Source organism: Mesoplodon mirus, assembly GCF_964341445.2.
Source record: "Mesoplodon mirus genome assembly, chromosome: 7".
In the NCBI taxonomy this organism is placed as follows: Eukaryota; Metazoa; Chordata; class Mammalia; order Artiodactyla; family Ziphiidae; genus Mesoplodon; species Mesoplodon mirus.
In genome coordinates, this window is record NC_138983.1 from 70,336,335 (window position 1) to 70,363,283 (window position 26,949).

General features: G+C 49.6%; 1 protein-coding gene across 2 annotated transcripts in view; it reads right to left on the reverse strand.

The window, feature by feature from the left end:
- Positions 1 to 1,438: 1,438 nt before the first annotated feature.
- The window catches only part of SERGEF (secretion regulating guanine nucleotide exchange factor), a 223,672-nt gene continuing 198,161 nt past the window's right edge, over positions 1,439 to 26,949 (reverse strand). For both annotated transcript variants that reach the window (XM_082628679.1, XM_082628678.1), the window contains exon 11: positions 1,439 to 1,799. In XM_082628679.1, the coding sequence (XP_082484805.1) occupies positions 1,456 to 1,799 (344 nt within the window). In that variant the 3' untranslated portion in view covers positions 1,439 to 1,455. The remainder of the gene's footprint in view (positions 1,800 to 26,949) is intronic.

Consider the following 26,949-nt stretch of genomic DNA (forward strand, 5'->3'; position numbering starts at 1 on the left):
TGGATGGGTCACCTCCCAGTCAGGACCCTGGGCCAGGAGTGAGGTGTATGGCCTTGAGATGGTCCCTTCCCCTTTTTAGGCCTCTGTTTTCCCACATGAACAATGAAAACATTGGATAAGATCAGTGGTTTTAAAACTTTCTCAAGGACCCCTTTGTCAAGTGAAATCTTACGTGAAGCCTGATATACAGTGTAGATTGAAATGAGGCTGCTGTGAATAAGGTGGAGGGTGGCGACCCAGACCTCTGTCTACTTGGCCTTCCTTTACCCACAGCCCACAGGGTGGCCACTGAGTTCTCAGGAGAATGCTGTCAGTCTCAGGAGACTGCTGGGGTTCTAGAATGCAGTTTGAAGGCCACTAGGCTAGAAGGTCATTACAGGTCCTCCAGCTGTGGTGTCCTGGGGTTTCGTAACATCCTCAAGCCCTTGGAGCCTAGTGCTCCCAGATCCAAACGCTCTCCTGAGTCAGAGGGAGGTGGTGTGGGACACGCCACAACCCTGGCTGGCTAGCTGGAGACACTGCCACTCAGTCCTCCGGGGAAAGCCACTTTCTGAGGCCCTCTGGCCAAAGGCCTTCTGCGAGTCACAGTGGAGAGAAAGCTGCTATGTCCCCCAGAGCCATAGCTGCCACCCGGGGAAGCCTGAGGCCTGGGGTCTGGCCTGCTCCCCATTTCACGTGAGGGCCCTCCTCCTGCAGAGGCCAGGGCCTGGGGGCAGATGTCAGGGGTCAGGGTCTTTCCCTGCAGAAACCCCTTCCCACGCTGTGTCTGTCCCTCACCCGAAACTACAGCTTGGCAATTACAGTCACACAGACTAGCTCCAGAGTCCTTCCTGGCTCAGATGAAGACATTGATCTTGGGAGTTTCATTGGTTCTAGATTTCTTTGTTTGTCCCAGGGGTCTCCTCTGCCCGGTCTTTCCAGAAGTTTTGTCTCTTCCTCCACTTACTCATCTATACTTCCTCCACCCCCCCTCCAGAGCCTTCTCCCTTGGTCCTAGTCACCAAGACAAGAACTCCTTCCTGTCCAAGTAACCAGCCACCTGATCAGGGTTCCTCGATATCCTTGAACCAGCAAACTACATGCTCTGGGTGCTGAGAATGAAACCCCAGGAGAGGCTTGTGGCTGCCCTAAGAATGGCCTATAGGAACCTTTGTCTGGCTGAATCAAAGCCTGCTGGGGCAAAGCAACCACTGGGGACAGAGCTGGGCTTTCTGTCCTCACCAGCTAGGGACAGGCTAGAGCCTTCCTCTGCTTCCCATGTCCTGGGGTGAGGACTGAACCCTCATTCTCACATGCTGGGCAGAAAGGATGTCCATTCCTTGAGCCCAGACACTGAGCTCCTATCGTTCCCGTCTGGTCAGCCCACCCAGAGTGCCTCCTGAATCCTTCGCAGGCCAACACCGCAACCTGACAAAGCATTTCTCTGGGGACACTTGGGTGGGTAAAGTTGCTTTATTAAAGGGTCTCTGTCACAAGCCCCCCATTTCTGAACCTGTCAGATTGGCTTTGGGGAGAAGCTTCTGCATGTCTGTCTTTCCAGTTTCTCTCTTGGTCCATGGCTTCTTGAGATCCGGCTTCCTTGGTGGCGTCTGGGAAAGGATCAGTGACCCTGGGGTGCTGGCCCAGGGCAGGGAGAGCTGGCCGCCGGCAGAGGGCCAGGGAGTGGCCGGCCCCGCAGCCCACGTGGAGTCCCGACAATGACCGCAGAACCGGCACGGGCTTTGGGGCCCAGACGTTGGCTTCAGTGCCGTCCCCGCACATGCCGTGCTCGTTCCAGCCCCAAGAGTAACACGTCCCGCCTGCGAGGGAGAGACGAGACTGCTGTAGACGTGGTTCTGGGGAACAGGGCCGAAACACTCACCCTGGGGGTGCAGGTATCACCGCAAACCCCCAGTTTACGCAGGAAGAAAACCAAAGCTCAGCCACACCCGGGGGCCCGCTCGCCATCTCTGCTTCCTCCCCTGCCCTCCTGAGTCTGCTCTTTTCTTCACTCCCACCAGCCCACAACCGTTCAGGTCCCAAACCGGGCTCTCCTCCGTGGCCCCTCCCTCAGTGCCACCTCCCACCCCCACACCTGCATCTCCCCCCACCACACACACACACACACACACACACACACACACACACACACAATCCTAGACCTGCCAATTCTGCCTCTGAAAGTCTCTCAAATCCTTCCACACCTCTCCATCTCCACTGCCATCACCCTGATCCCAACCCCATTTTCTCTCATCTGGGCCACACCAGTAGCCAACTAACTAACTGGGCGGCTCGCCAGCAACTCTGATCTTCAAAGAGCATCAAAACAATCTCTGAGGATGCAGATCTAACCAGGTCACTCCCCTGCTTCAACCCTTCACTGACTTACCCCCACCCTTAAAGGCCTTTCCTTGCCTGTGAGGCCCTGAGTGATCTGGCTCCGGCCCAGCCTGCTGGGGTCCCCATGCACAACTCTCCCCACCCCACTGCATGCCAGAACCCCTGCCTTCCTTCAGTCCCTGAAATATGCCATGTGGGGCCGGCCTTTCTCTCCAAGTCCTGACTTTGCTGGGCTCCACAACCCCCATCCTCCAGAATCTGTTTAAATCATGCTCAGAGGCCAGATTCCCCGGCACCCAATCAAGTTGGATTCTTGTCATTGCCCTTGTACTTTCCCTCATAGGCAGCGGATAGACGGTCTGGGTGGTGATGTGTTTACTATCCCCTCCTCACTAGACTGTCTGCCCTATACAGTGAGAGAAGGAACACATATGTTCTGTTCACTGCCCTGTCTCTAGCACAGCGCCTGGTCCCCAGCTGCGGCTCAACAGGGGGTTGCTGACTAGATCAAAGATTGAAGAACTCAGAGTCCTACGGCCAATCTCCAAGCCAGCATTCGAGCACAGGTCTCTCTGACAGCCTGTGATGCTCCCACCCCATCACAGCACGTCTTCCTAGGTTTTGGACCCTTTCCTGGAGCCTAGCTAAACTCGCTCACACTTTTCTGTAGTTGTTTAAAAAAAATTTTTTTTCTGGATATAAAAGTAATACGTCTTCATGGTAAAAAGGGGGGAAAAAAAGGAAAATATGGATAGGTGTAAAGAAAAGCAGACTTCTAGAATCTTGCCCACTGCTATGAATATTTTAGGTGTCTCTTTCAAACCTTCAATTTGTGAAACTTGTAAATATTTGTGTATATATTGTGTTGTTTTTATGCCTTAATAACACAAGCATTTCTCCATAGAACTGGGAATTGTTCAAAAAGTAAATTAAAAATAATTTGTTTGAAATTTTGAAAAAGCTCAATAGGCAGAAAAGTACAAAAAATAATTTAACAGAAAGACATATTCCTCAATCAGATTCAGAACATTAGTTACCATTTTGCCATATTTGCTTCAACCTTTAAAAAAATAAATCAATTATAAAGATACAGTTGAAGACCCACCTCCCATCCTCCGCCCTCCATCCATTCCCTCCTTCCTGGAAGTAACCACTATTTGAAGTTGGTGTACGTTACTTGCATGCTTGTTTTATATTTTTCTACATGTATGTGTCCCTAAATATTATATAAAAATTTTAGTTTGTTTTAAAGATTTACATAAGTAGTGTCATTCAAGTATGTATCTTCTGTTATGACTTGCTCTTTATACCATTGTTTTTGAAATCTCTCTGAGCTGATAGTTACAGATTTAGTTCATTTATTTTAACTGTGCATAGTACATATCCCATTATGCATAAATCATATTTTACTCATCCATTTCCCTTCTGATGGACAGTTCTTTAATGATGATAATTGTTGCTACTTTATTACACATTATATATTACAATATATAATGTACCATAATATTTTACAACAATATTACTACTATTGCTACTATAAACAACACCGCAGTGAACATCCTGGAACATGTATCCTTGTACAAATTGGTGTTTGTGCACATTCATCCCTAGAAGTGTGATTGTGGTGGAATCACATGTTTACACTTACCAGGTGTGTCCAAACAGCTCTCCACCATGGCTGTAGTCCCATCATTTATGGTCCCATCAGCAATGGATATGAATTCGTTTCCCTCTATCTTTGCCTTTAGACTCTTGTTATTCTGATAAAGTACATGTGATTAATTTGCATTTTCTTGACTACTAGTGAGATGGAGCATGTTTTTATGTTACTAGCCCTAAATTGCTTTTTCTGTGAATTGCGTGTTTACATTCTTTGCCTGTTTTGCTCTGTTTGCCTTTTTCTTACTGATTTATAAGTATTCTTTGTATATTCTTTTGTATGTATAATTGTTATAAGCATTGCAAGTGTCTTCTCCCAGGAGTCTGTGGTGTCTCTTCACTTTGTTTATGGTCTCTTTTGTGGTCCAGATTTATGTAGAATGACTGCCTAATTGCCCATTATGGAGATTAAACAGTTTCCTTAACCTGTATCCTATTATCAGGTAGATAGTTTATTTCTAATTTTTCATTATTTTGTATAACATTTCTATGAACATCTTTGTGCATGAATCTTTGTCTACACCTCTATTTTCTCAAATTAGATTCTTAGAATGGGAATTCCTGGTCAAATGGTATGGACATTTTTGAGATTCCTGAGTATTGTTTTGAGTACTGCCAGAATACTTTGCAGAAAGGCCACCTGAATATAACTACAACAATCTGTGGGACTCTCTGTATCACTCCGGCATTGCCAGTATTCATTAGTTATTACAGTATTTAAAAACCTTTTCTAATTTGAAGACAAAAATGGTATCTCATCATTTTTATTTGTACTTTTCTGATTCCCACAGAAATTGAAAAGTAATTCTTATTTTCCTCCCATATTTGAATTTCCTCTTTTGTGTATTGTCTGCTTAATACATTTTTCCTGTTTCATATAGAAGAGTTTAAGTGCTCAGACCCAAGAGCCAGATGGCCTGGGTTCAATCCCATCTTCTTCATTTATTAGCCGTGACCTTGGGCAAGTTACTTAGCTTCTCTGAGCCTCAGTCCCCTCATCTGTTAAATGGGGATAATAATAGTACCTTTATCATAAAGGTTATAAATACTTATTCATTTATAAGGATTAAATGAGCAAAGTTATATAAAATACATAGTATAGTAGTCCACCCTTTTGTGCAGGGGACACTTTCCAAGACCCCCAGTGGATGCCTGAAACCATGGAGAGTACCAAATTCTATGTATACTGGTTTTTCCTATACTCATGGGCATGTAGCATGTACAATATGGATGGGCTGGACAAAGGGCTGATTTACATCCTGGGTGGGATGGAGCACAACAGAGCAAGATTTCATTACACTACTTGGAATGGCACACAATTTAAAAGAGTTGTTTATTGCTGGAATTTTCCACTTAATATTGTCTGACTGTGGTTGACAGTGGGGTAACTGAAACCGCTGAAAGCAACACTGCAGATAAGGGGGCACTACTGTACTAAATGAAAATTTGCTGTTGTCGTTGTTCTCAAGAGCCTTATGTTTTAAAGATTTTTATTTGAAGAATATTAATTCTATGCCATATCTGGCATAACTATTTTTTCTCAGTTTGATTTAAAATTTTGTTTTAGGTCTTTTGATGTAAAACATAAATTTTATGGTTCTAGGTAGTACAATTTCTTGTTTTTTAATCTTATCATTTCTTCCATAGTTTGTAAGAATTGAAAGCCTATCCCTATCCAGATCAGAAAATATTCTTTTGATTTTTTTCAATGATCCGAGTTTCTTAAAAAATCTTTACATTTCACTCATTAACCAAAGAAAATCTGTTTTGCAGACCGCTCTTTCACAGAGGGAGGCTGGCTGGCCCAGGATTACCCTTCTCTTTCCTTTTCCCTGGTAGGAAGGCAATCATTAGCCAAAAGCTTGGGCTTGGGGAAACACAGATGTCTGCCTGTTTGGCCCATGAATGAGGAAATGCATACAGAGAGGATGAACCCCAGGCCACAAGTCCTGCAGTTAAGCAGGAGTTTCAGCCAGGTGGATCTAAGGCACGAGGTAGAGAATGGAACAGGCTGGGTATCTGCGGGCCTAGCTCGGCACCTGGCATGGGCTTTGCGCCCAGCCCTGGTGAGTGGCACCAGCTGACGGTCAGCAGGAATGGGGGTGGGAGGAAGGCAGCGCTGACCTACCAGCAGGACGCGGCACAACGGGCAGCTGGCAGGTCTCTCTCCTCCTGCCAAAGGAAACGCTCTAAGGAAGCCATGTTTGGGGCCGGGGTAGCCCACTGGGTTGAGAAGCCTGGCAAAGGCTCAGATACAGTTTCCCTCAATACTTCCAAAGAAGCTGACTCGAGGTTATGTGCTTTATATTCTTTATCTCATTTAATTCTAACAACCTTGTGAGGCAGCCATGTTTTATAGATTATTCTCATTTTATAGTTAATGAAACTGAGGCTCTAGAACCCAGACAGTGTGGTTCCGGAATCTGTGCTAAACTCTGCATATTCTATACCAGGGCTTGCCAGAGTTATTCTATAAAGGCAAACAGTAAATACTTTAGGTTCGATGGTCTCATTCGGTCTCTGTTGCATATTCTTATTCTTTATTACAAGCCTTTAAAAATCATTCTTAGCTCGCAAGGCCGTACACAGCAGGCCCGTGGGTTGTACTCCGTCAGCCCCTGGTATATATATAATACATACTGTGGATTGTGCTACGCTGTCCTGGATCCCACATCACCACACAGCTGTGTGACAATGGTACGTCTGTCCCCAGCTACCTCACAGGGTTGCTAGGAGGAGGTCTGCATGTGCTGATATACATTTAATGCCCTGGCATGGTGCCTGACACATGGTGACAGCTCACACCCACGTATGAAGCAGACTACGGGGAAAGGAGGAAAAGGCAAGGAAGGCCATGCTGGTGGCAAACCTTCCCAGCAGATGGGAAGGCCTAGAGTAGAATGACAAGTCAGGGGTTCCCCAACACTTTAAACAAACCTCCCATAGAAAGAAACCAGGCTGCTGAACTCGGAGAATGAAAGATGGGCCATCCCAGTAACAGAAGGACTCACACAGGACATTTTTCAGTTCTGAGCTCCTCCAGCATTTTAGAATATCTTTCAAGCACACCCCCTGTCCCCCACCCTCACTTAGGGCCACCTATTCAGGGGCACAGTGAAGATGGACAGGCCGTCTGGACTCAGCAAGATGCTACTATGCAGGCTGTTCTCATGTAGAGGTGGGAGGAAGGACAGCCCATGATAAGCCTCTTCCTAAGCTAACTGGAATACGGGACACCCAGTTTTCAAAACAGGTGAGTTCATGATGATTCCTGGCATTACAGAGGACTCTCTGCAGTGTGCCTGGCACTCGCCAGGTTCTTGAGGACACTGAGATCCCACCTGATTGATCTAGATCTATTTTACTGGCCCCGGGGCACATGGCTGAGCCTTGGGTGGAGAGCTCATAGTTACAGAGGGATTCCCTAGCCTCTTCAGAGTTCGGGCCCTTGCTCACGGGGCTCAGTGGAGTTGATGCAGGCTGTGACAAGTGACAAAGCTCATGGCCCACCACACTTGCGTCAGCCTAAGAGCCCCGCAGGCAGCGGAACCTCGGGGCTGGCAGGGTCCCCAGCACAGGCTGGACACAGTACCCAAATCTGTTCAGGTCTTGTGGCACCTGCTTGAGCTTCTTGGCAACCTGGGTCCTCACAGGGCCTTATGGTGCTGGGACTGCAGCCCAACTGTAGGAAGGGGGCAGCGTTTCTGCTGGAGGGTCTTGCCTAGGAGGGGCAAACACCTGAGTATGTGTGGCAGAAACTCCTGGTTGTCCCTGAACCACAGAATGGAGACTACATTTCCCAACCTCTGTTGCAGCAGGGCGTGGCCAATGAGATTTGAGCTGAGATGTTCTGTAGTAGCTTATGGGATCCTTCCTTCAAAGACAGATGGCATGTGCCCTTTTCCCCTTCCTCCATCCTGTCACTGGAAATGTGGATGTGATGGCTGGAGCTCTAGCTGCCATTTCTGACCATGAAAATGAGGGCTACAACCTAGGGATGGTGCTTCTCAGTTTCACATAAATGTTACCTTAATTCTCACAGCAACTCTCTGAGGTGTTCTTACCTCCATTTTACAGATGAGGAAACTAAGCTCAGAGAGGTAAAAGAACTTGTCCATGGTCACGTGGCCATCCTAGTCAGGACTAGGATCCAGGACTCCTGAGTCTCAGGCTCCTTCACTAGTTCCAAAACGGTAATAAAGTCACCAAATACTTAGTGTATGCCAGGCCCTGTGATAAGCACTTTATACGTATTAATTCACTGAACCCTCACAACGAGACTGTGAGGTAGTATAGCCTAACACACCAGGGAGGTGGTATGAACTGTGCAAGATCACATAGCTGGTGAGAAGCGGAGCTGAACTGAAACCCAGGCAGTAGCACTCCAGAACCTCTTCTGTTAATATATACTGTCCTCTCTGGCCAAACCTCTGTTCCTCAGGTAATGAAGAAAAGGTAGAGAGTCATGGCGCACCTGTACAGGAACAAGGTCAGCGAGGGAAGGCCAGAGCTGTAGCTGGTGGGAGAAGCACTCTGTGGAGGAGCAGAAACCCCTCCGAGCCCTTGTGAGCACTGGGGCTGAGGCAGAGGCAGCAGCAGCAGGCCCCGCCGCCCCCCACCGCCGTCCGCATCTGGTGGGGTGGGGAGAGGAGGGCGCGATGGTGCGAAAAGTTAGGCAGCCAGTGGTTCACCTTGTCTCTTGCCTGTCAAGGACCTAGGCCTCACAAGGCCTCACAAGGCCTCACAAGGACCTAGGGCATCAGGCAGGGCTACTCTTCTGCAACACCAAGCAGAGAGAGAGAGAGAGACAGGAGGGGTGAGGTCTGAGCGCCTCACGCAGAGGAAGTCTCTGGATTCGGGCAGGTGGTCAATGCCAGTGTGGATGGAGCTGGCCTTGGAGCCGGGCAAATTTGGAAGAAACTTCTGAGTGTCTAGCTGCCCAAGCTCATGAGTATCTCACCCTTTGGGCAGTAATTGGTGACTCCTAGGTCCTGCTGTGAGCAAGGAATTCAGGCCTCCTGAAGTGTTTTGGGTCTAGGTGGCAACCTCAGGACAGAAAGAAGAGGTTCAGGTACTGATCCTCTCTTGCTTGGACAGTTACAAAAGCTAGTTTCTTCTGAGGTAGCTGGCCTGGGTGGGGGAAACCAGGCTGAAACACAGCATGAACTAGGTCTTCCCATGAACAATTTCCTGTCTCCCCACTACCTACAATGGGCCTCTTATCTGGCTCTCAGGGCAGCCTGTCCCTCTTGGCCGCATCACCCCTCTTTCCTCTGTTCCAGCCCCATGGGCTTGCTGCTGCTCCCTGAGTTCACCCAGGCCTTTCACACAGTCGTGATTTTGCTCAGATGAGTCCATTTATCTCATCATGTGGACGCCTCTTGTGGCTTGGGCCCTGTATGGACAAAACAGCCCGAAGAAGAAAATCCAGTTTCTGCCCTGGGGCTCCCAGGCCACTAGGGTAGACAGCCATGGGGAATGACGAGTACAGGAACCAATGGCGTGTGTACGCAAGGAGGCTGGCAAAATGGTGTTTACTGTAGCATTGTTTGTAATCATGAAAGACTGGGGGGAAACCCCTAAATACCCATCAACAGAGGAGTGTGTAAAGAAACTACAGTTTGAGCCTACTGTTGAATAATATACAGCTATTAAAAATAATGAGGTAGCACTCTGTGGCCTGACATGGCAAGATATTGCAGACATTTTTAAGAGAAAATAGGCTGCAGAACAATATAGAGAGTATGATTCAATTTATGCAAAGCCCCTATATATTTCTGTAGGTATAGATCCTGAAGAATACATCCCAAACGGAGAACAGTCTCTGAGGAAGAGAGGGAGAAATGGGGGAAGGGCAACTGAGATTTTCTTTGTTGTGTGTTCATATATTTTAAAAAGCAATAACACAGGATGATGATCAAAAAAATAACAGTATTTCTAAGGGACAGAGGTAGCATAGAGGAGAGGATGATACACTCTATTGTGGAGAGGAGGCAGGTGTCACTGAAAGTTCCAGGGGTTAATCCTTAGCTGGGCTTTGAAGGATGAATAAGAGTTTACCAGTCTTAAATAGAGGGTACCCACTGACATTTGCCCACTCTGAGCTGCCTTCATGGATCCTGATGGCATCCTGTTTGCTGCAGGGGTGAACTGTGGGCAGGTGCAGGGCTGGGTCCTCCTGGGCTGTTGGAAGGCTATTAATTTCACTTCCTCTAAGCTCTTAAGATATCCAGAGCTCTCTTAGCACACACACCACACTCCTCCTGGATCTCGAGGTGTTTCTATTTGTAACTGTGAGCTGGGGATGGGAGCCAGGTGCTGTGAGCAGGACACGCTCACCAATCAGCCCTCAGGCACATGGTACAGGCACTCAGGATAGAGCTACTGAGTGGAAGTGAACACATCTGGGCTGTTCCCCTGCCCGCAGTCTTTCTGAGCCCCCTGCTCTGTCTGGAGAGCAGCAGGAGAGGAGTATACACACATATAATGCTGAGATCAACTCCAGTCCTGTGCCTGGCTGCTTGTCTTTATTCCCTGATCTGTGGCCAGAGCTGCCTCCTGGCCACCGGCCTCAAGAACAGAGAGCTGTGAGTCTCCGTCCCTGGTTACACTGCCCAGAAGAGGGGCAGCTCCTACAACAGAACGGCCTAGAGAATGGCTGTGAGGACAACGGTCCCAATGGGCCAGTCTGAGGGAAGAGGCACCGTCAGTGTAGGACCCTTTCCATTAGTAGACCATCCATCACTCTCCAGGGCCAATGATGCCCTCGAGGCAGGATCTGAAGCAGCAGGAAGAAGCCATTCCAGAATCAGGAAGTGGGGCTGTTAGCCCCCAGTGTTACTCTGGAGATATTTTGGTATTGTAGCCCAAGTTGCCTCAGGGAAGGCTAAGTAGAAGATGGCTGTCCTGGGGTCCTTTCCAGACAAGGATCCATCACAGCACTGAGAATGGGGTGAGAGGAAGAGATGGGGGATGAGGGCTAAAGGCAAGGAGGCCAGAGAGGAGGCTGTGGCCATCCACCAGGTAAGAAAAGATGAGGGGTTTAGGAAGGTAATGTATTAAACACAGCCGGAATCTGGCCACTTCTCACCAGCCCATCACCTCACACTGGCACTCCTACAAGGGCTTCCTACCTGCCCTCTCTGCTGCTTCTGTTGTATTCTCTACACAAAACCTGAGGGACCCTGTTAAAACCTGGCACTAAGTCGACATGGCACTGCTCTGCTCAGAATCCTCCAATGGCTTCTCCTCTGACTCAGATAAACAACAGCTGGCTTCCTCCTGGACCTCATGTCCTGTCAAGTTCCACCTTGCTGACGTCACCATAGCTACACTGACTTCCTTCCTGTTCTTCAAACAGTACTGGCCTCAGGGCCTCTGCGTCTGCTGTTCCTGCAGTCGGAATGCTCTTGTCCTGATGTACACAGCTTCACTCCCTCGTGTTGTCATGTATTTGTTCAAATGTCACCTTATCTGAGAGGTCTTCCCTGACAACTCTATATGAAGTAGCAATCTACTCCCCACCCCATCTCTGTCTCCTCACTTGCTTTATGTTTCTTTATGTTTTTAAGTGGTTATTTATTATCTCTCTCCTGACCAGACACAAGCTCTTTGAGAGCAGGACTCTTTGTTTGCTGCTATTTCTCAGCACCTGAAACTGTACTAACAGTTCATTAGTACTAATACCTGTTGTTTGAATGAATGAACACACAAATGAATGAATGGCTACCAAGAGCACGGAGCTGTCTTGTTCTCTCCCAGAGGCTAAAAGAGAGTCCACAGATGTGGGGAGGAGATGCCACGGGCAGGCTGATTTCTGCTCACCATCAGGAAGAACGCCGTAAGGACTGGAAGGCCACCCTGGAGAGTGGCAGGTGGCCTGCACCAGAGGTCCTGAGCCCCCAGCTGGCGAGGGCGTTCCTAACAGTGGGCAGATTCTGGGATGAGACACAGCAAATGTCCTTCTGAGCCTGGCGAATTTGTGCGGCGGTGTGGTGGGTACGGATGCGTATGATGGAGAGAGAGAGAGAAGGAAGGTGTAGGCAGAAGAGCCGAAGAGGGGGCCACACACCCAGGTCCTCAGGCTGGCTCCCTCGGACCTGACAGAGGAGTGGCCCCGGTTCAGAGGATAAATAAAAACGGGTTGAATTGATGGGTTTGCCCTCAGAGGTCTCGTTCTGAGGCTGCAAGGCTGGGACTGCTCTAGAACTTCTTGTAGCTTAAAAGGTTGTTCAGTTCTCTCAGTAGTTCTCTATCCCTTTACATAAGAGGAAACTGAGGCCCAGAAGTGGGGCATGGGGCCTCCCTCGTGGCGCAGTGGTTGAGAGTCCGCCTGCCGATGCAGGGGATACGGGTTCGTGCCCCGGTCTGGGAGGATCCCATATGCCGCAGAGCGGCTGGGCCCGTGAGCCACGGCCGCTGGGCCTGCGCATCCGGAGCCTGTGCTCCGCAACGGGAGAGGCCACAACAGTGAGAGGCCCGCATACCGCAAAAAGAAAAAAAAAAAAAAAAAGAAGTGGGGCAGCACCTCACCAAAGGTCCCCCCCTACACACCTTCCCACTGCTATCTCCCCCTTTGTATCACTGAGGTTTGATGGTTAAAACAGCCCAGTGAGGAAGGATCTGGAAGGGAAAGAAAGCTGAGTCTGAGACAGGTTCAGAAACAGCCAAGCTGGGAGTGGCGGAGGCCAGCCCTCCCCACTCCCACCGCAGGAGGAGGAGGCGCTGAGGCTGCTGTGGCTGCGCGGCCGCGGTCACCTGCGGAGAGAGCGTGCTGCGGCACGTTGGCTCCACTGGGTGACTATTCTTAGATCTAGGGAGCTAGGGATGATGGATTTAGAACTTACGAGGTGGAAACGTGTTGGCCTGTTTTATAAACAACTGAACTCCTCCCCACAGACTGTCTTTCTGAATTCTGTGTTCTCTGTCAGAACTGCTAGCTTTCTGGGCTTCTTGGCTGCACTGGGAGAAGGAACAGAAAAGGCAACTCAGCCTCTCGAGGGCCTACTATGACCATGTATTGTGCTAAGGGCTCTGCGTGACCCATCTCATTTAACAGAGCAGCCCTGGGAAGTAGGTATTTTGATCACACTCTATTCATGAAAAAACAGACTCTGGGAGAGGTCCCAGAGGAGGAGCATGCCCTGGGATGTGGCTCCAGGGCGAGGCTGTGAACAAGCAGGCCCCGAGGTGGAGTCTGGTGCTGCCAGCAGGGGTCTGGCTCTGGCGATGGAGCAGTAAGGGCACAGCATGGCGCCTGTGGAGTTTAATCCCTTTAAGTGTTTTGCACATGGTTCTCCTATCCTCTTAGACTTCTTAACTCAGGTGATATATCATCCCTCTGTATAACCTGGTGGCCTGCCTCCATGGCCAGTCAGGGGCCCCTCCTCTTGGTAGGTTCCAAGTTGTCATCATCCCTCTAGAAGTACGTTCCCCAAACTGGCCAAGGGCTCTATCTAGATGCACACCTGGTCCCAGAGGCTGCCTGTATCAGTTTAGCCTGAAGCCACATTAGCCGTGTTGGAGTCCAAGTCCGTTGACTCTCCGCATAGCCCAAGTCCAGCACTAAACTGTTTCTGCAGAAGCTGCTGTACTATGTTTCCTTGAAGCCTGGCCTGGGTGCTGGTGTTTGGACCTGACCGGAAATTTCAAGATGTCTGCAACAAATATCTTTGAGGGGCACCAGCAGAGGGGCAGGGGCACAATGCAGCTCTGGGGCCCGGAGCAGCCGGCCTGCTGCCGTTCCTGGAGCCTGGTCACAGCAGAGCCTCTCAACACTGTTCTCCCCACACCTGTTTGGGAACAACCCGTGTGCAGGAGAGGAGGCTGGGAGCTAAAGCAGTAATGGGGGTGGGTGTAAGAAGGTCTGTTCTGGAACCCAGTAGCAGGTCCAGAAGAAACCACACACAGATTAGGAGGTTAGAGCACTAGAGTCCACTGAGAAGCCACTGGAGGACACAAACCTGAGAAGGCATTCTTCCTAGGCTTTCCAATCACTTCATAAATACCTTCTGAGTGTATGCTCTGGGTTGGGTGCTGTGCCCAATTCAGCCCAATCCACTTGCTACACAGCTCCTACACAGTACAAATGCTAGGTTAGGAGGTGGCCACCCATCCCACCGTGATAGCGCAGGGAGACGGGTGCCCTGGAAAAGGTATGCCCAGAAAGGCAGCAGCTGATTCTTCAAAAGGACCAAACCCCCTTGGGAATACAGTCTGTCTCTTATTTATCTTTTTTTTTTTCCAGACAGTCAACTTTTATTGAACTTCATGACATTAAAAAAATTATAGTACAAAATAGGAAACAACTAAGGGATTAATACTTTCAATTTATATTAATGCATTTTTTTCTTTTAAAAAATGTTACTTTTTAGAGCAGTTTTAGGTTCACAGAAAAATTAAGCAGAAAGTACAGAAAGTTCCCTGCCCCCACTCATTCACAGCCTCCCCGCTATCAACATCCCCTACTTGAGCAGTACATTTGTTACAATCAATGAACCTACAGTGACACATCATTATGACCCAAAGCCCATGGTGTACATTAGGGGTCACTCTTAGTGTTGTACATTCTATGGGTTTGAACAAATGTATAAAGACATGTTATTCATCATTATAGTTTAATTGCCCTAAAATTCTTCTGTGCTCCACCTACTTATCTCTGGTTTTAGGTACCAGAGATGAATGAATAAGTGAGTGGATGAACAGTTACAGAGTGCCCATAAGGTTCAAGCACAGCTCTAGTGGGAGGGGTACAGCAGAGACCAAGGCCCAAGGCTCTTGTCTTCAAGGGGCTTACGTTCTAATAAGGGACCAATGAGCAAGCAGACATACAAATCATCAGCATGTGGCTAGCGATAAGAGTTATGAAGAAACCAAAACAGAGTGATATGATTAGAAGGACAGGTGGTAGGAAGTCCTCTCCGGTAAGGTGGCCTCTGAACTGTGACCTGAAAGATGAGGAGGAGCCAGCCATACAGTCACCTGGAGGAAGGGCTTTCCAGGCAGAGGAAACAACAAACAGAAAGGCCCGAAGTGGGAAGTTTTGCCGGTTCCAGGAACAGGCAGGAGGCCAGTGGGGTCTGGGGCCAAGAGCCAGCGGAGAGGCAGGCCTCCGCGTGAAGGGAAGGCAGGGCCTAGGGAAGGCTGGGGAGAGGCCAGGAGTGTTTTGTGGGGAGGCTGAGGAGCCACTGGAGGGTTTTAAGCAGTGGGTGATCAGGTCTGACTTACATTTGAAAAGGCCACTTGGTGAAGGACAAAATTGAGGGAGATAGTTCAGGAGGCCCCTGCACTGCAGAGGACCAGGCCGGGCAGGACTGGGTGGTGCTTGGAGTGGGCTGGTAGCAGTGGGGACAGAGAAACAACTGGATTTACAATCTCTTTTGGAAGTAGGGAGTGTAGGACCTGCTGATGGAATTTCACAGGGAGTGAGTGAAAGAAGGGTTCAAGATGGATTCCCTGAGCGATGGGTGGAGAGTCGGGCTGTTTATCAAGGTGAGGAAGCCTGTGGGGAGGGGTCGGCTTGGGGAGAAAATCAAGAGTTCTGTCCTGGACATTTTAAGATGGAAGTACTCATTAGAGATGAATGAATGACCCGAGTGAGAAGCGAGAAACCGTGGAAATAACAGATGGCAGGAGCTACCAGGTGAGCAGTGGGCAGCTCGGTGCGCTTATGATTCGATGGGGTCAATATACGGTGCCTGTATCACTCTGAATTCCAGTTTCTTGAATGAAGTGCACGACTGGAACGAATGCATACTACATGGGCTAATATATAAATTTCTTTCGTGAACGTCCCTACTTCATAAAAAACACATAACATTTGAAACAAAATTAGTACTTTGGGTAATTATAACCCACCGGCCCGAGTTCTCCCACTGGTCCTGTGGGAAGCAGCATTCTTCTCTCAGGCTGGTGAGCGGCCAGGCTGCTGGGCTGGGATACACAGGCGCAGGGCTCCTCCCCTGGGCCGGGGTGTCAGCGGGAGAAGCGGCACTCCCAGAGGATGGCGTGCAGGCACCGGGAATGCTGCAGCCCTGCCACCAGACTCTCTTTGGGATGCCTTCTAACTCCGAGGAGTGTAAGGCCACCCAGACATGGGGGCCTGGAGGTAGCCAGCTCCGAGAGACCCTTTAGCTCTGGCCTGGAAGAAACAACTGCAGCTGGGGAGGCCTGGCAAGCGTCGCTGGGCTCCCTGCCTGTGGGACTGTTCACGTCCCCAGCAGGGGCTACTCAGCCTCCTGTGGGCTCGGTCCCAGGTGACAGATTCCCCTCCCAGATAAGGGGGCTGGAGGCTCTAAGGCTGAAGCCAGGCATGTGTCCCCAGGGTGCAAAGCCTCCAGTGGCACCCTAGCCCAGAAGGAAATCCAAAGCTTGGCTCTTGGCCTCTAAGGTTCCACACCATCTGGTCCCCAGCTCCCTCCCTCCACTGTTGCCACTTTCATCCTCACTCACTCCTCTCCAGCCACACCGGCCTCCTTGCTGTTTCTCCAACTGGCCAGGCACGCTTCCAGCGTTAGCTCTCACGCTGGCCATTCACTGTGCCTGGAATGCTCCTCCCTAGATATCCACACGGTTCTTTCTCTCCCTCCTTTCATTTGGGTCTTAGTTCAAATGTCACCTTCTCAGAGGGCCTTCCCTGACCACTCAACCCCATCCTTCTATCACTCACACTGCTTTATCTTCCTTCCTAGCATGTCACACCCCATCATATACCTATTTGTCTGTCTCCCCACTAGAATGGGCAACTCCAAGAGAGCAAAAATTTCATTTTGTTCAACTGCTGCATCCCCAGCACTTAGTACAGTTATAGGAACATAAAAGGTGCTCAATGAACATCTGTTCTAGAAATGAATGGATGTCACTTGCCCCGGGAGGAGCTCATTTCCCTGAGGCGAAGCCAAGTCAGAGAGCTGCGCAGCCCGTCCACAGTGGCCACCAGTCCAAAGGACCTGCAATGGGTGAGTGTGGAGGGGGCAGTCGGGACAGCCCATGCCGAAGGCACCTGCGGTTTGAAGGGCACCGGAACCCTAATTGTGGGGGAAGGGAGACATTACAGCTAAAGACTGGACAGACTCCACCTCCGGCTCTAGGACCAACCATGCCCTCGCACAGTCCCTTTCAGCTCTTTGCATGAGCACCAGCACCTACCTAGCTGCCTGTAGGCTGACCCTCCCCTTCCTGAGACAAGGAGGAGCCAGCTGGGCAGTATATATCCCAAGTCCTCACTCACTAGCCAGAGAATTTGAAAGCAACTGTTGCTCAGTAGCTATGGAGCCTAACAGACTTGGACTTGATCTTTCCTCTGTCACGAGAGGTGTGTGTCTGACCTTTGGTTTCTTCATCTGTAAATAAGGCCGATCATATGTCCTTTACTTTTTCTTTTTTTGAATGAATAGGTAACGTGCATCACATGATACATGCCCATCACATGATACATGCCCAGATGGCCCTTGCTCCCGTCCACATCTCCCCATCCGCTGCTGCGACGGCCCCATGCCTCTTGCCCAGAATCCATTCCTAGCCCTCCTTGGTCTGCTCTATCTTGCTGCCAGCTGTTGGTAAGTTGGGGAGAATCCCCAGTACAGGGGCACATGACAAAAGCATGCCATCCATCCCTCTTCAATTCCTCCCATCCCCAGACCCCTTGCGTGGAACAAGTAGATAAGATTCACACAGGTTCTAGCGGAGGGTTCAGATGAGTGTTTGTCTGAGGTGTCCTGACAGGCACAAACCATGAAGCATTGCTATGGAAACTGTTGTGTTATTCTCTGCTATGTGATTTGTTTTCTGGCTCAGCTGCAGTTGTGGTACAGGGGGGAGGGCAGCAGATGAGGTACTGAGGATTACTCTCTGCTTCTCTGTGGGTCTTACCTTCCTCAACTGCAAGCAGTAGGCCACTGTTTCTCAACCATGGCCTGATGCCCATCTGTACTTGTTAACAATCAGAGTCCCGGCACCCACCTCAGGCCAACCGTCAGAATCTCCCAGGGAGACTGTGATACACACCAGCGTTTGAGAACCACTGGTGTAGGAGTTCTATTAGCTAAATTGTTTTCAATTTACCCAGTAGGTAAAATGGATAACACTGGTTGGAGCAGGGTTGAGGGGCTCAGAGGCCCATCAACTCCACCTCCCACTACCCCCAACTGGCTCCATGGAATTCTAGGGCTTCCCAGAGCACAGTTTGAAAACCACCAGACCAGATGACTTCTAGTGCCTTCCCATACATCCATTCTTTCATTCACTCACAAATATTTATTAGGTGCCTTCTGCTGTCTTTATGCCAAGTAGTAGTTTGAAGTATATAGGTCTTCTACTTACTAGATGTGTAATCTTGAGCAAATTACTTAATCTCCCTGGGGCTCAAATTGTTCATTTGCATTGTGAAAATAATACTTGTTTTCCCTACCTCACAGGATTCTTATAACGATCAAATAATCAAATGAGAACACCTATGAAGAAGTGGTGTTTGTTACCTGGAAGAGACTCTACAGGTGGCAACAACTGGCATTAGTGGTACATCTACCTATCTGAAGTCTGTGGAACTAAATGAAGTCCTTAGAGGTCTCTATGGGTTGTAGCTAAACTTCCAGAAAATGTTACAGGGTGTAGGGGACCACTGGTCTAAAAGCCTCCATTGAAAAAACAGCAACCTGCCTACAGGGTGATTTGGAGATTTACTAATATCACTCAGTTTGTTGTCTTCTAAATAGAACTTTTCTGTATTACCCAAATTTTCTTCAATGAAATTACTTTTATAATAAACAATTAAAAAAACTAACACTATACAAAATATTGTCTGATATACACAGTTCTTTCAAAAAAACTCTTTTTAAAAAATCTGATGCTTTTAGTGGTTGAGAGTCCGCCTGCCAATGCAGGGGACATGGGTTCGTGCCCCGGTCCGGGAAGATCCCACATGCCGCGGAGCGGCTGGGCGCATGAGCCATGGCCGCTGAGCCTGTGCGTCCGGAGCCTGTGCTCCGCAATGGGAGAGGCCACAACAGTGAGAGGCCCGCGTACCGGAAAGAAAGAAAAAAAAAATCTGATGCTTTAAAATGAATTCAAATGAGGCACTCAGAGTAAGGGCAAATACCAGGCTGGGCAGGGCTGCAGTGTGGCCCTTTCAGAGGAGCACGGGGCGGCTCTGCCAACAACTCAGCACACGGTCTTGGGTGACTCACCACCTCTTGCAGGGCCTCCATTTCCACACCTATGAACGGAAGGCAGCAGCTTTACTGATCTCCAAGGACCCTTCCAGCTCTGACGCTTAGTGTTCTAGGACAATGGCATGTACTTTCTGATACACCCAGGCTGTCATTCACAGCACATCTGGACCTGCTGGGGCTGTAGCCTTGCTGAGCTCGAGGTGGCTCAGGGATACCTCACTGGCTAAAAACAACATCTCTCTCCCCAGTCACTAAATTGGAATCTCAGACTTTCCAAAGCACTCTCAGCCCCACTACAAACCCAAAGCAGGAAGATCAGGGAGTGAGCACGTCGAGGAGAGAGGTGGCTCACATAAGAGCTGCACCCCTTAAGGTGATGGGGCCATGACCAAAATCAAGGCATTTGAGCCCAAGCCCAGTGCACCTCACCTTACTGGGATCATCTCCCAGGAAGAACTACAGACCCAGCAAGACTTCATCCGGTGGGAAGACCACCAGAGTTGGGGTCAGAGATGGGACCATGCACCTCCTCCAGCCCCTCCTGCCACATGCTTTCGGACCAGCCACTCCCTGCTGCCGATCCTCGGGGTCTCCATCCACAATCTGGGATATTACACCAGACAAACCCAGTGCTACGGTGAGACTCGTGTGAGTGTGAATGGAAACTTAGATATTATAAAGCTATACATTAGTTACCAGTAATACCATATATTGTGCCCAAAGATCAAGAGGAAACGACTCCACCTGTCCTTTAAGAAACCCACAGCTCTGGGGAGTATAAGCCCTGGGTCACAGGGCTGGTGGGTATGGGACCTGAACAGCAAGTCACTTTACTGTGCGGCTGAGCTACACAGGACAGACTCTCGGCTTGGCCTGGTTCCAGTCCGATGGAGACCAAACTTCACCGAAGCTGAAAACATTCGACAGGATCATACAGCCCATCAAATTGAACAGTTCTTTATTTCGAGCATTCATGCATTCATCCAGTTAACAAACATCCTTCTAGTATCAATTCCAGAGAGAGTAGTATTTGGGTGCCTCAGCTGTGGAAGGAAGTAAGAGGAGGAATGAGCAAAGATGAATAAGATAGTCCCCATTTTTAAGGAATTCCCAGTCTCATAATTACCAAAACTTCCTGAGTTCTTACTATATACCAAGAACTCTGCTGTACTACTTCCACGGTCTCATTTCACACCCATAATACCCCAACAGGGTAGGAACGTTCAAGATTCCTATTTCACCCCTAAAGAAGCTGAGGCTCAGGCTCACTGGAAAACTAAGTGATGCAGCCAGGACTCGAACCAAGGTCAGTCTGTCTCAGATCCTAAGCTCTAACCCCTATGTTCCATGGCCTCCGTATTGCTGGGGACCTTAGGCAGACACCTTCCTCTCTGGGTTTCAGCTCCCTCTATGGAATGTAGAGGGTCAATGATTCTAGTGGGCGTACTGCAAACAACTACGAACCAAGACAGAAAGCAAGAAATGTCCACCTGACGTGAAGTGTGAGGTGTGGAGATCAGTTCCCATACCTCAGGAGAGAAAGCCATAGGACATAATCTGGGTAGGATGAGGCCAAAGGTAGGACTTTTGCCAAATAGGGTTCAAACCAGCAGGTTTCAGAGAGGCATAGCTGACACCTGCCCACCTCCACCAACGTCCATTCTCCCACCAAACTGAACTGCCCATGCCATCTCCACACTCCAGCTACCTCCCCAGTGAGGCCTTTGTCACACTGTCCCCTTATGTTCCATCTCCCCTTATTTTTCTCCTCCAGGGGTTCTCTTCTGATCCTGTAGCTCTCCCCAAGAGACTGTAACAGACATTCAAATTCTATTTCATCAAGAAGCCCTCACATCAATGGAACAGCATTTTCCTGGTCCTTGGTACATGGCTCCCTGTCTTCCCAATTTGCTCCATCTCTAATGGAGAAAGAGCAGTGGCCCTTCTCCATCTGAATCTTTCACAGCAGCAGATGCCAGTAAGGTTGCCTGGAGAGTCTGGAAATGCCATGTTGCCATGGTAACAGCAGACCAAGGTTTGGGATGCTTTATCCCCAATAAGCTGCCCTGGCAGTGCCACGCCAGGTTGCTGGTGGAATCTTCCTTGAGGAACAACAATAACAACAAAACCCCATTAATGGGCTGAAAACTGCTCCGCTGGTGCTGAGGTTCAGCTCCTGCAAACACACTTGTGGGCCTCTCCCCCAGCCCCTTGGCTGAGAAGGGGGCCAGGCTCTGGCTCTCTGCACTGTGCCTCGCTCAAGGGGTAATACGGTTTTAACTGGCTCAGCCAACAAAGCAGGCCCTCCCCCACTCCAGCCCCCAAATTACCACTTCTCTTGTTTGATGCCACCAACCAGGGATCTGCTGGCATGGACCCTGGCAATTAGCACAGCATCTACATTTGTTGGAGAATTAAGAGCCACTGATTAGCCTAATTCCACACCATTTACAGGCAGCAAGTGTCAGCCTGAGATTGGCTTTTCCAAATGGTGGCCCAGAGGGAGGCATGATCATGGCTTGAGTTTGAAATGGAGGCAAGGGCCTGGTGGGCCAGACTGTGACCCAGGAGGGGAGGCAGGACTCACTTCTGGGCCTGAGGACATGTCAGCCACTGCTTCCCCTAGACCTGCTCACCTAAGGGACCTGAAGCCCAGCAGAAGGTGTTTCCAAATTGAGGTCATGTCTATTTCCAAGTCAATCCTGACCAGAAAGGGAGCTCATTTCCCTTTAATAGCATCCCTGCTGACTCCCACTGGGAATGCCCAGCCATAGGACTAGTGAGCCCTAAACTAGGGGCTTCTGGGGATAGAGGCCTGAGTCAAACTCTAGCTGGCTGGGCAGAACCCTGACATCCTGCCTAGACTCTCCTGCCATCCCACCACCTGAACCTTTATCTGACCCTTTCATCTATCCCCCAAGTTGCTCTCTGGCTGGACACTTGGAATTTGAATGCCTGATAATTACCTTATGATTCCTCTGTCAGACCCCTGGCCCGCCTGTTGGAGGACCCCAAATGGGCCCTCCAGGATACTGACATTCCCAGGATCATACAGGCCCCTACACCTTGGATGGCTGATCTCTATCCTCACCTAGCAGGAGCTAACTCCACAGCTGATATGGTTCCCCTAGGTTTCTACCTTCTCCTGCCAGTTTGCCTGTACACAGAATAAAGGGATCATGAGCACATAGGACTAGCTAACTGAATATGTGCCCACAGACCCCATGGAACTTCCAGAACCTCTAAGGAAATATACAGGCATAGAGGCCTGGCTGGACAGGCCTTGGCAACTGAGCTTGCCTCATGCAAACTCTAGCCTGCTTGAAAACAGGGGCTGAACCAGGTCTTTCCAGCCATTCATAAAACATTTATTGAGTTTTATTTGGTAGATGCCATCAGGGGTATAGGATGAACTGTTCGTGGCATCTGCCATCGAGTCTAGGGGATCAGCAGACTTCCTAGCAGAGAAAGAAAGCTAGGGGAGACAGGAAGAAGGGCATTCCAAGTAGGGAGCCCAGTGGGAACAAAGGCCTAGCAGAGGAGGTAGGCGGAGCCTGTAGAGCTAATGATGCTAGTTCAGTTTGGAAGAAGTGTAAGAAGTGGCAGAAGGAAATAAATTTGGAATGATAGGCAGGGTGTGCATCATTGCCAGTGGCTCAGGAAATACAACCCTCAAAATGCCTGACTAAAGACTTGGACTTTATTCAGGAGCCACACAGAAGCCACTAAAGCTTTGGGGCAAGAAAGCAGCAGAATCAGAACTGTGCTTCAGAAGCAAAATCTGGATAATAATGATCATCACTGTCATTGTCGTCCTGATAGATAACATTTATGGAGCCCTTACGCTGTGCCAGGCACTTCTCTGAACGCTTGAGACTGACGGTGGAGGAGGGACTCGGGAGACCTGTTTGGAGACAGGAGGATGCAGAAGAGGGATGGCTGGGGGGGAACAAGGAGGCAGGAGCTGTGAAGCTGTGCTTAGGGGTGGGTGCTGAGAGGATCAGACAGCCTTAGCCAGAAGACTGGGAGGATGGCGGTCACCTCTAGGTCTAGGGTGTGTGATTCCTTGAGTCAGGTGTCCTGGTAGATTGAGTCTAGAATCTAACCCAAAGACACAGTTGAAATATTCCTCTTGTCACCCTGAGTTCAGAAAAACGTTCGGAGAGGCACAGACCATGAACGAAGGGCGGCTTTCCCAGGAAGACTTACCCTGTCACACTCTGCCCTGGTCCTGCTGACCGAGACCTGCTGATAGGAGGGAGAAGGAAAAGACCTGGAGAGGGGTGGCCTCTCCTGGCTTTGACCCCGTGTCTTCCTGGTGGAGGTCCTTCTGCCACGAGATACATCAGACTGGGGCGTCCAGGTAGGGAGGGAGCCCTGGTTTCCGCCTGCCTCGTTTGCTTCTCTGTCCTGCAGGTACCACCAGTGCCCCCAAGCTCCTGGGGACGAGGGTCTTCAGGTGGAAGGCAAGAGCCGCCTGCTCAGAGATCGCTCTAGTGAGCAGGGCCTCCCGCCTTGCACTCCAGTCTCTGCCTGTGTTCATACACCACCCTCCCTTATCTCTCCTGGGCCAGGCCAAATCCTAGCCTAGCCTTCAAGGCTCAGCTCACATCCTCCTTCCTCTAGAAAGTCTACAACAATCACTCCTTCCCTGAGCACTTAGAATAGAAGTTTCAGAGCTGGAAGGGAATGTAGCGATCATTGGCCCAACCCTCCCAACTGTGCAGAAGAGGAAACTTGGGTCTGGAGAGGGAAGAACTTGCCCAAGAGAAGAGCTACGACTAGATTCCCTGGACAGCCTCCTGTGACCTTCACAGCTCTGGTTTGTTTCACCCATCCACATCACAGATTGTGAGACTGTCTGTGGGGACAATGACTTCTATATCTCTGCATCCTTCTCAGTGCTTAGCACAGAGCCCTGGATTTCAGGGAGCTTGGGAAATAGAATCCTCAGTAGCCAAAGGCTCCTGAAGGCATCAGGTCCGAAGGAAAAGCAAGACACAGGTGAAGAAGGGAAAAAACCCTCTTTCCAGCAATTCTCCACTGTTCTGGGATGCAAGCCAAGTCCAGCCACTGGACTGGGGGCGGGAATAGAGATGATACATTCAAAGGGACTCTTACATCCGAAAGAGATTTTTGCATCCAGTGCCAGGGTTCTAGCCCAGAGCTTCCTGGGAAAGCAGCTTCCAGAGGCTGGCAGAAGGGTTCATGCTGAGGTCAGCCTCCAGCCTGGGGCATCGGTGACGGTGGTAGCAGCAGCTGAGGGAAGATTTTTCTTTTAAAGCCGAGTCTTCAGACTTTTAGAGCAAAAAGAACCCTTCAAGATCACCCAATCCAATACCTGAATTTTTCGAATAGGGAAACTGAGGTCTTGGTAAGGAAAGGGATTTGATCAGGTCATACAATTCATTAGGGTCACAGCCAGGGCATAGTCCAGGTCTCTTGATCCCGACCCAGGACGCCCTCTGCAGGGCACCTTTTCTCAGCTGGGTCCTATACAGGTGTAGAAGGAGAGCACCTGATGGAGTTAATGGCCACCAGTAAGTTATATGTTGTTTTTTAAAATGTCAAAACTCAATTACTGAATTATTGACAGACTGGTGATGTGGAGTTAAAGAAATGTACTGGGTTTGATTAAGCCTCCAGGTGAAAAAGCCACTTGCTTGAGATTACAGAGCTAGGAAAAAGTGGAACCAAAACTCAAGCACAGATGTATCTGGTCCCAAAGTCCTTCCTTTTTCCACTGGCTGACGCTGCCACACATGCTGTCTCTGTGCTCAGAACTGAGGAGGAAAGACAGGACAGACGGACAGGTCTGAGGAAGGATTCCATTAGACGGACACTTCCTGGGTGAGCCCCTCTTTGCCCCAGGCCCTGTGCTGGGCACTGGGGACACAGAGAAGAAACGAGATCTAGGAGTACAGAGACTAGGAGGTGATTTCCAGGGAGATTCTAAATGAGCAGCGACCAAGACTGAAAGAGAAACAAACCCGGTCCTTTAAATTCTGAAGTAAGAGTGAGGCTGATGAACAGGATGGTGTGACAGCATGCTGGCGGGTCCTGTCTGAAGAGGCATGTGTCCCCAGCCACAGTCGTCGTCATCCTTGCAGCGCCCAGCACAGTGCCTGGCACATGAAGGCACTCAAGGCAGAGTTGCTGTCGATGTGTGGATAAAGGAGGCTCCTCCCTGACAGGGAGTCACGATGCAGCTCCAGGCCTTGCAGAGGGAGGGTCTGTGCTCTCTCCATTTGTAGAAGGGGCAGGAGGCAGCTGGTAGGTCCAGAAATGCTGACACAGAGAGGGACAGAGCTTTCAGCCGCAACCGATTTCTCCATGGCAACAAGCTGACAGAAGACTGCACAGGAGACTGAGAAACCAGTTTTAAAATAAAGACACGAAACACCCTCAGTCTAACATCACACATGCAAAGCAATAGCTCCTGCCTCTCAGCCCCTTAGGAGGGGCAGGCATAATCACTAGAAAAGGCAGCTCCTTCCGACCTGCCATTCCCTGCCAAGGGCCCCACGTGTCTCCCCTCCTACTGTAAACCTTCCCAGAGCTGCCAGGCAGAATCTCTCTCACTTTGCAGTACATGGTTCAGGGCATTGCACCAAATCTGACAAGCAAGGGAGGAGGCTCCACCAGGGTCACAGCTGGCCAGGTCCTGCAGCAAACAGGCCATGGCAGCCGGCATCCTGTCACACCAGAGCAGTGGTGGCTGCAGCCTGGGCGGGGCGTAGGGTGTAGGAGGAAGAGCAAGGCAGAGACCCCTTTCCTCCTCTGTCTCCTGATGGTCAAATCCTGCTTCATCCTTCAGGGCTCAGCTGTATTTGCCTTCTTCTCCCAGGATGACTTAATCACACACACCTTCCACTGTAAACCCAAAGCCCTCTGTTTACATTTCAAATATAACACTTTTCATTCTACTTCTGCTTACAGAAGCAGACAGACAATCTGCTCTGCATTACACGTCTAGTTACTTATTCTGCACCCCAGTAGAGAACCTGGTCCATGATAAAGCCTCAATAAATGTTTTCCAAATTGAATTAACAGCATGAGAAAACATTTTAATTTGAGTAGCTAGAGATCAGCCCTCCTTCAATTTATGGGAGTCCCCTCAGGCTACCATTTCCCTCCAAAGCCTTGGTGCTTTGGGGGCATGAAGGCAGTGTCACCCCCTCTCCTGTGCTGCTGTCCTTCCTGCTGGGCCCCCCCCAACTAGCTTTCTGCCAACTCCACTGTGTTCCTTCCCTTACAGTTTCATAGACATTACCGTACTCAAAAGGGGACCCCAGAACAAGCTGGACTAAGGATCCTGGGTTCATTGCTAGCTTTATGACCTCCTGTCTGTGTGAACTTAGGCAAGTCACTTAACCTCTTTGAACCTTGTCTGCAAAATGGGAACAATCCATTTCCATACCTATGTCCTGCCTACCTCATGAGGCTGGTGTGAGGAACAGAGATTATGAATCGTGAAGATGCTCTGAAAGCCGTAAAGTGGTCTCTGTGCAAAGGTAAGGTGAAGTGTTGCTTCCAGCATCTTACGAAAGAGGTAGCTGAGGCCTACACTCAGGAAGTGACTTCCCCACGATCGCACAGAGAGACTGTGGAAGAGCAGAGTCCAGGTCTTCTAATTCTTGGTCCAGAGCTCTTTCCCAACCTCATGCTGCCTTCGAGATCCCACCCAGGCATTCTTCAACTTTGGCAAAACCAATTCCACATTCCATTAAAATGAGAAGCATTCTGGATTACCTGCGGAGGATAAATCTCTGAACTGGAACAGAGTCCAGCTCTCCACTTCCAG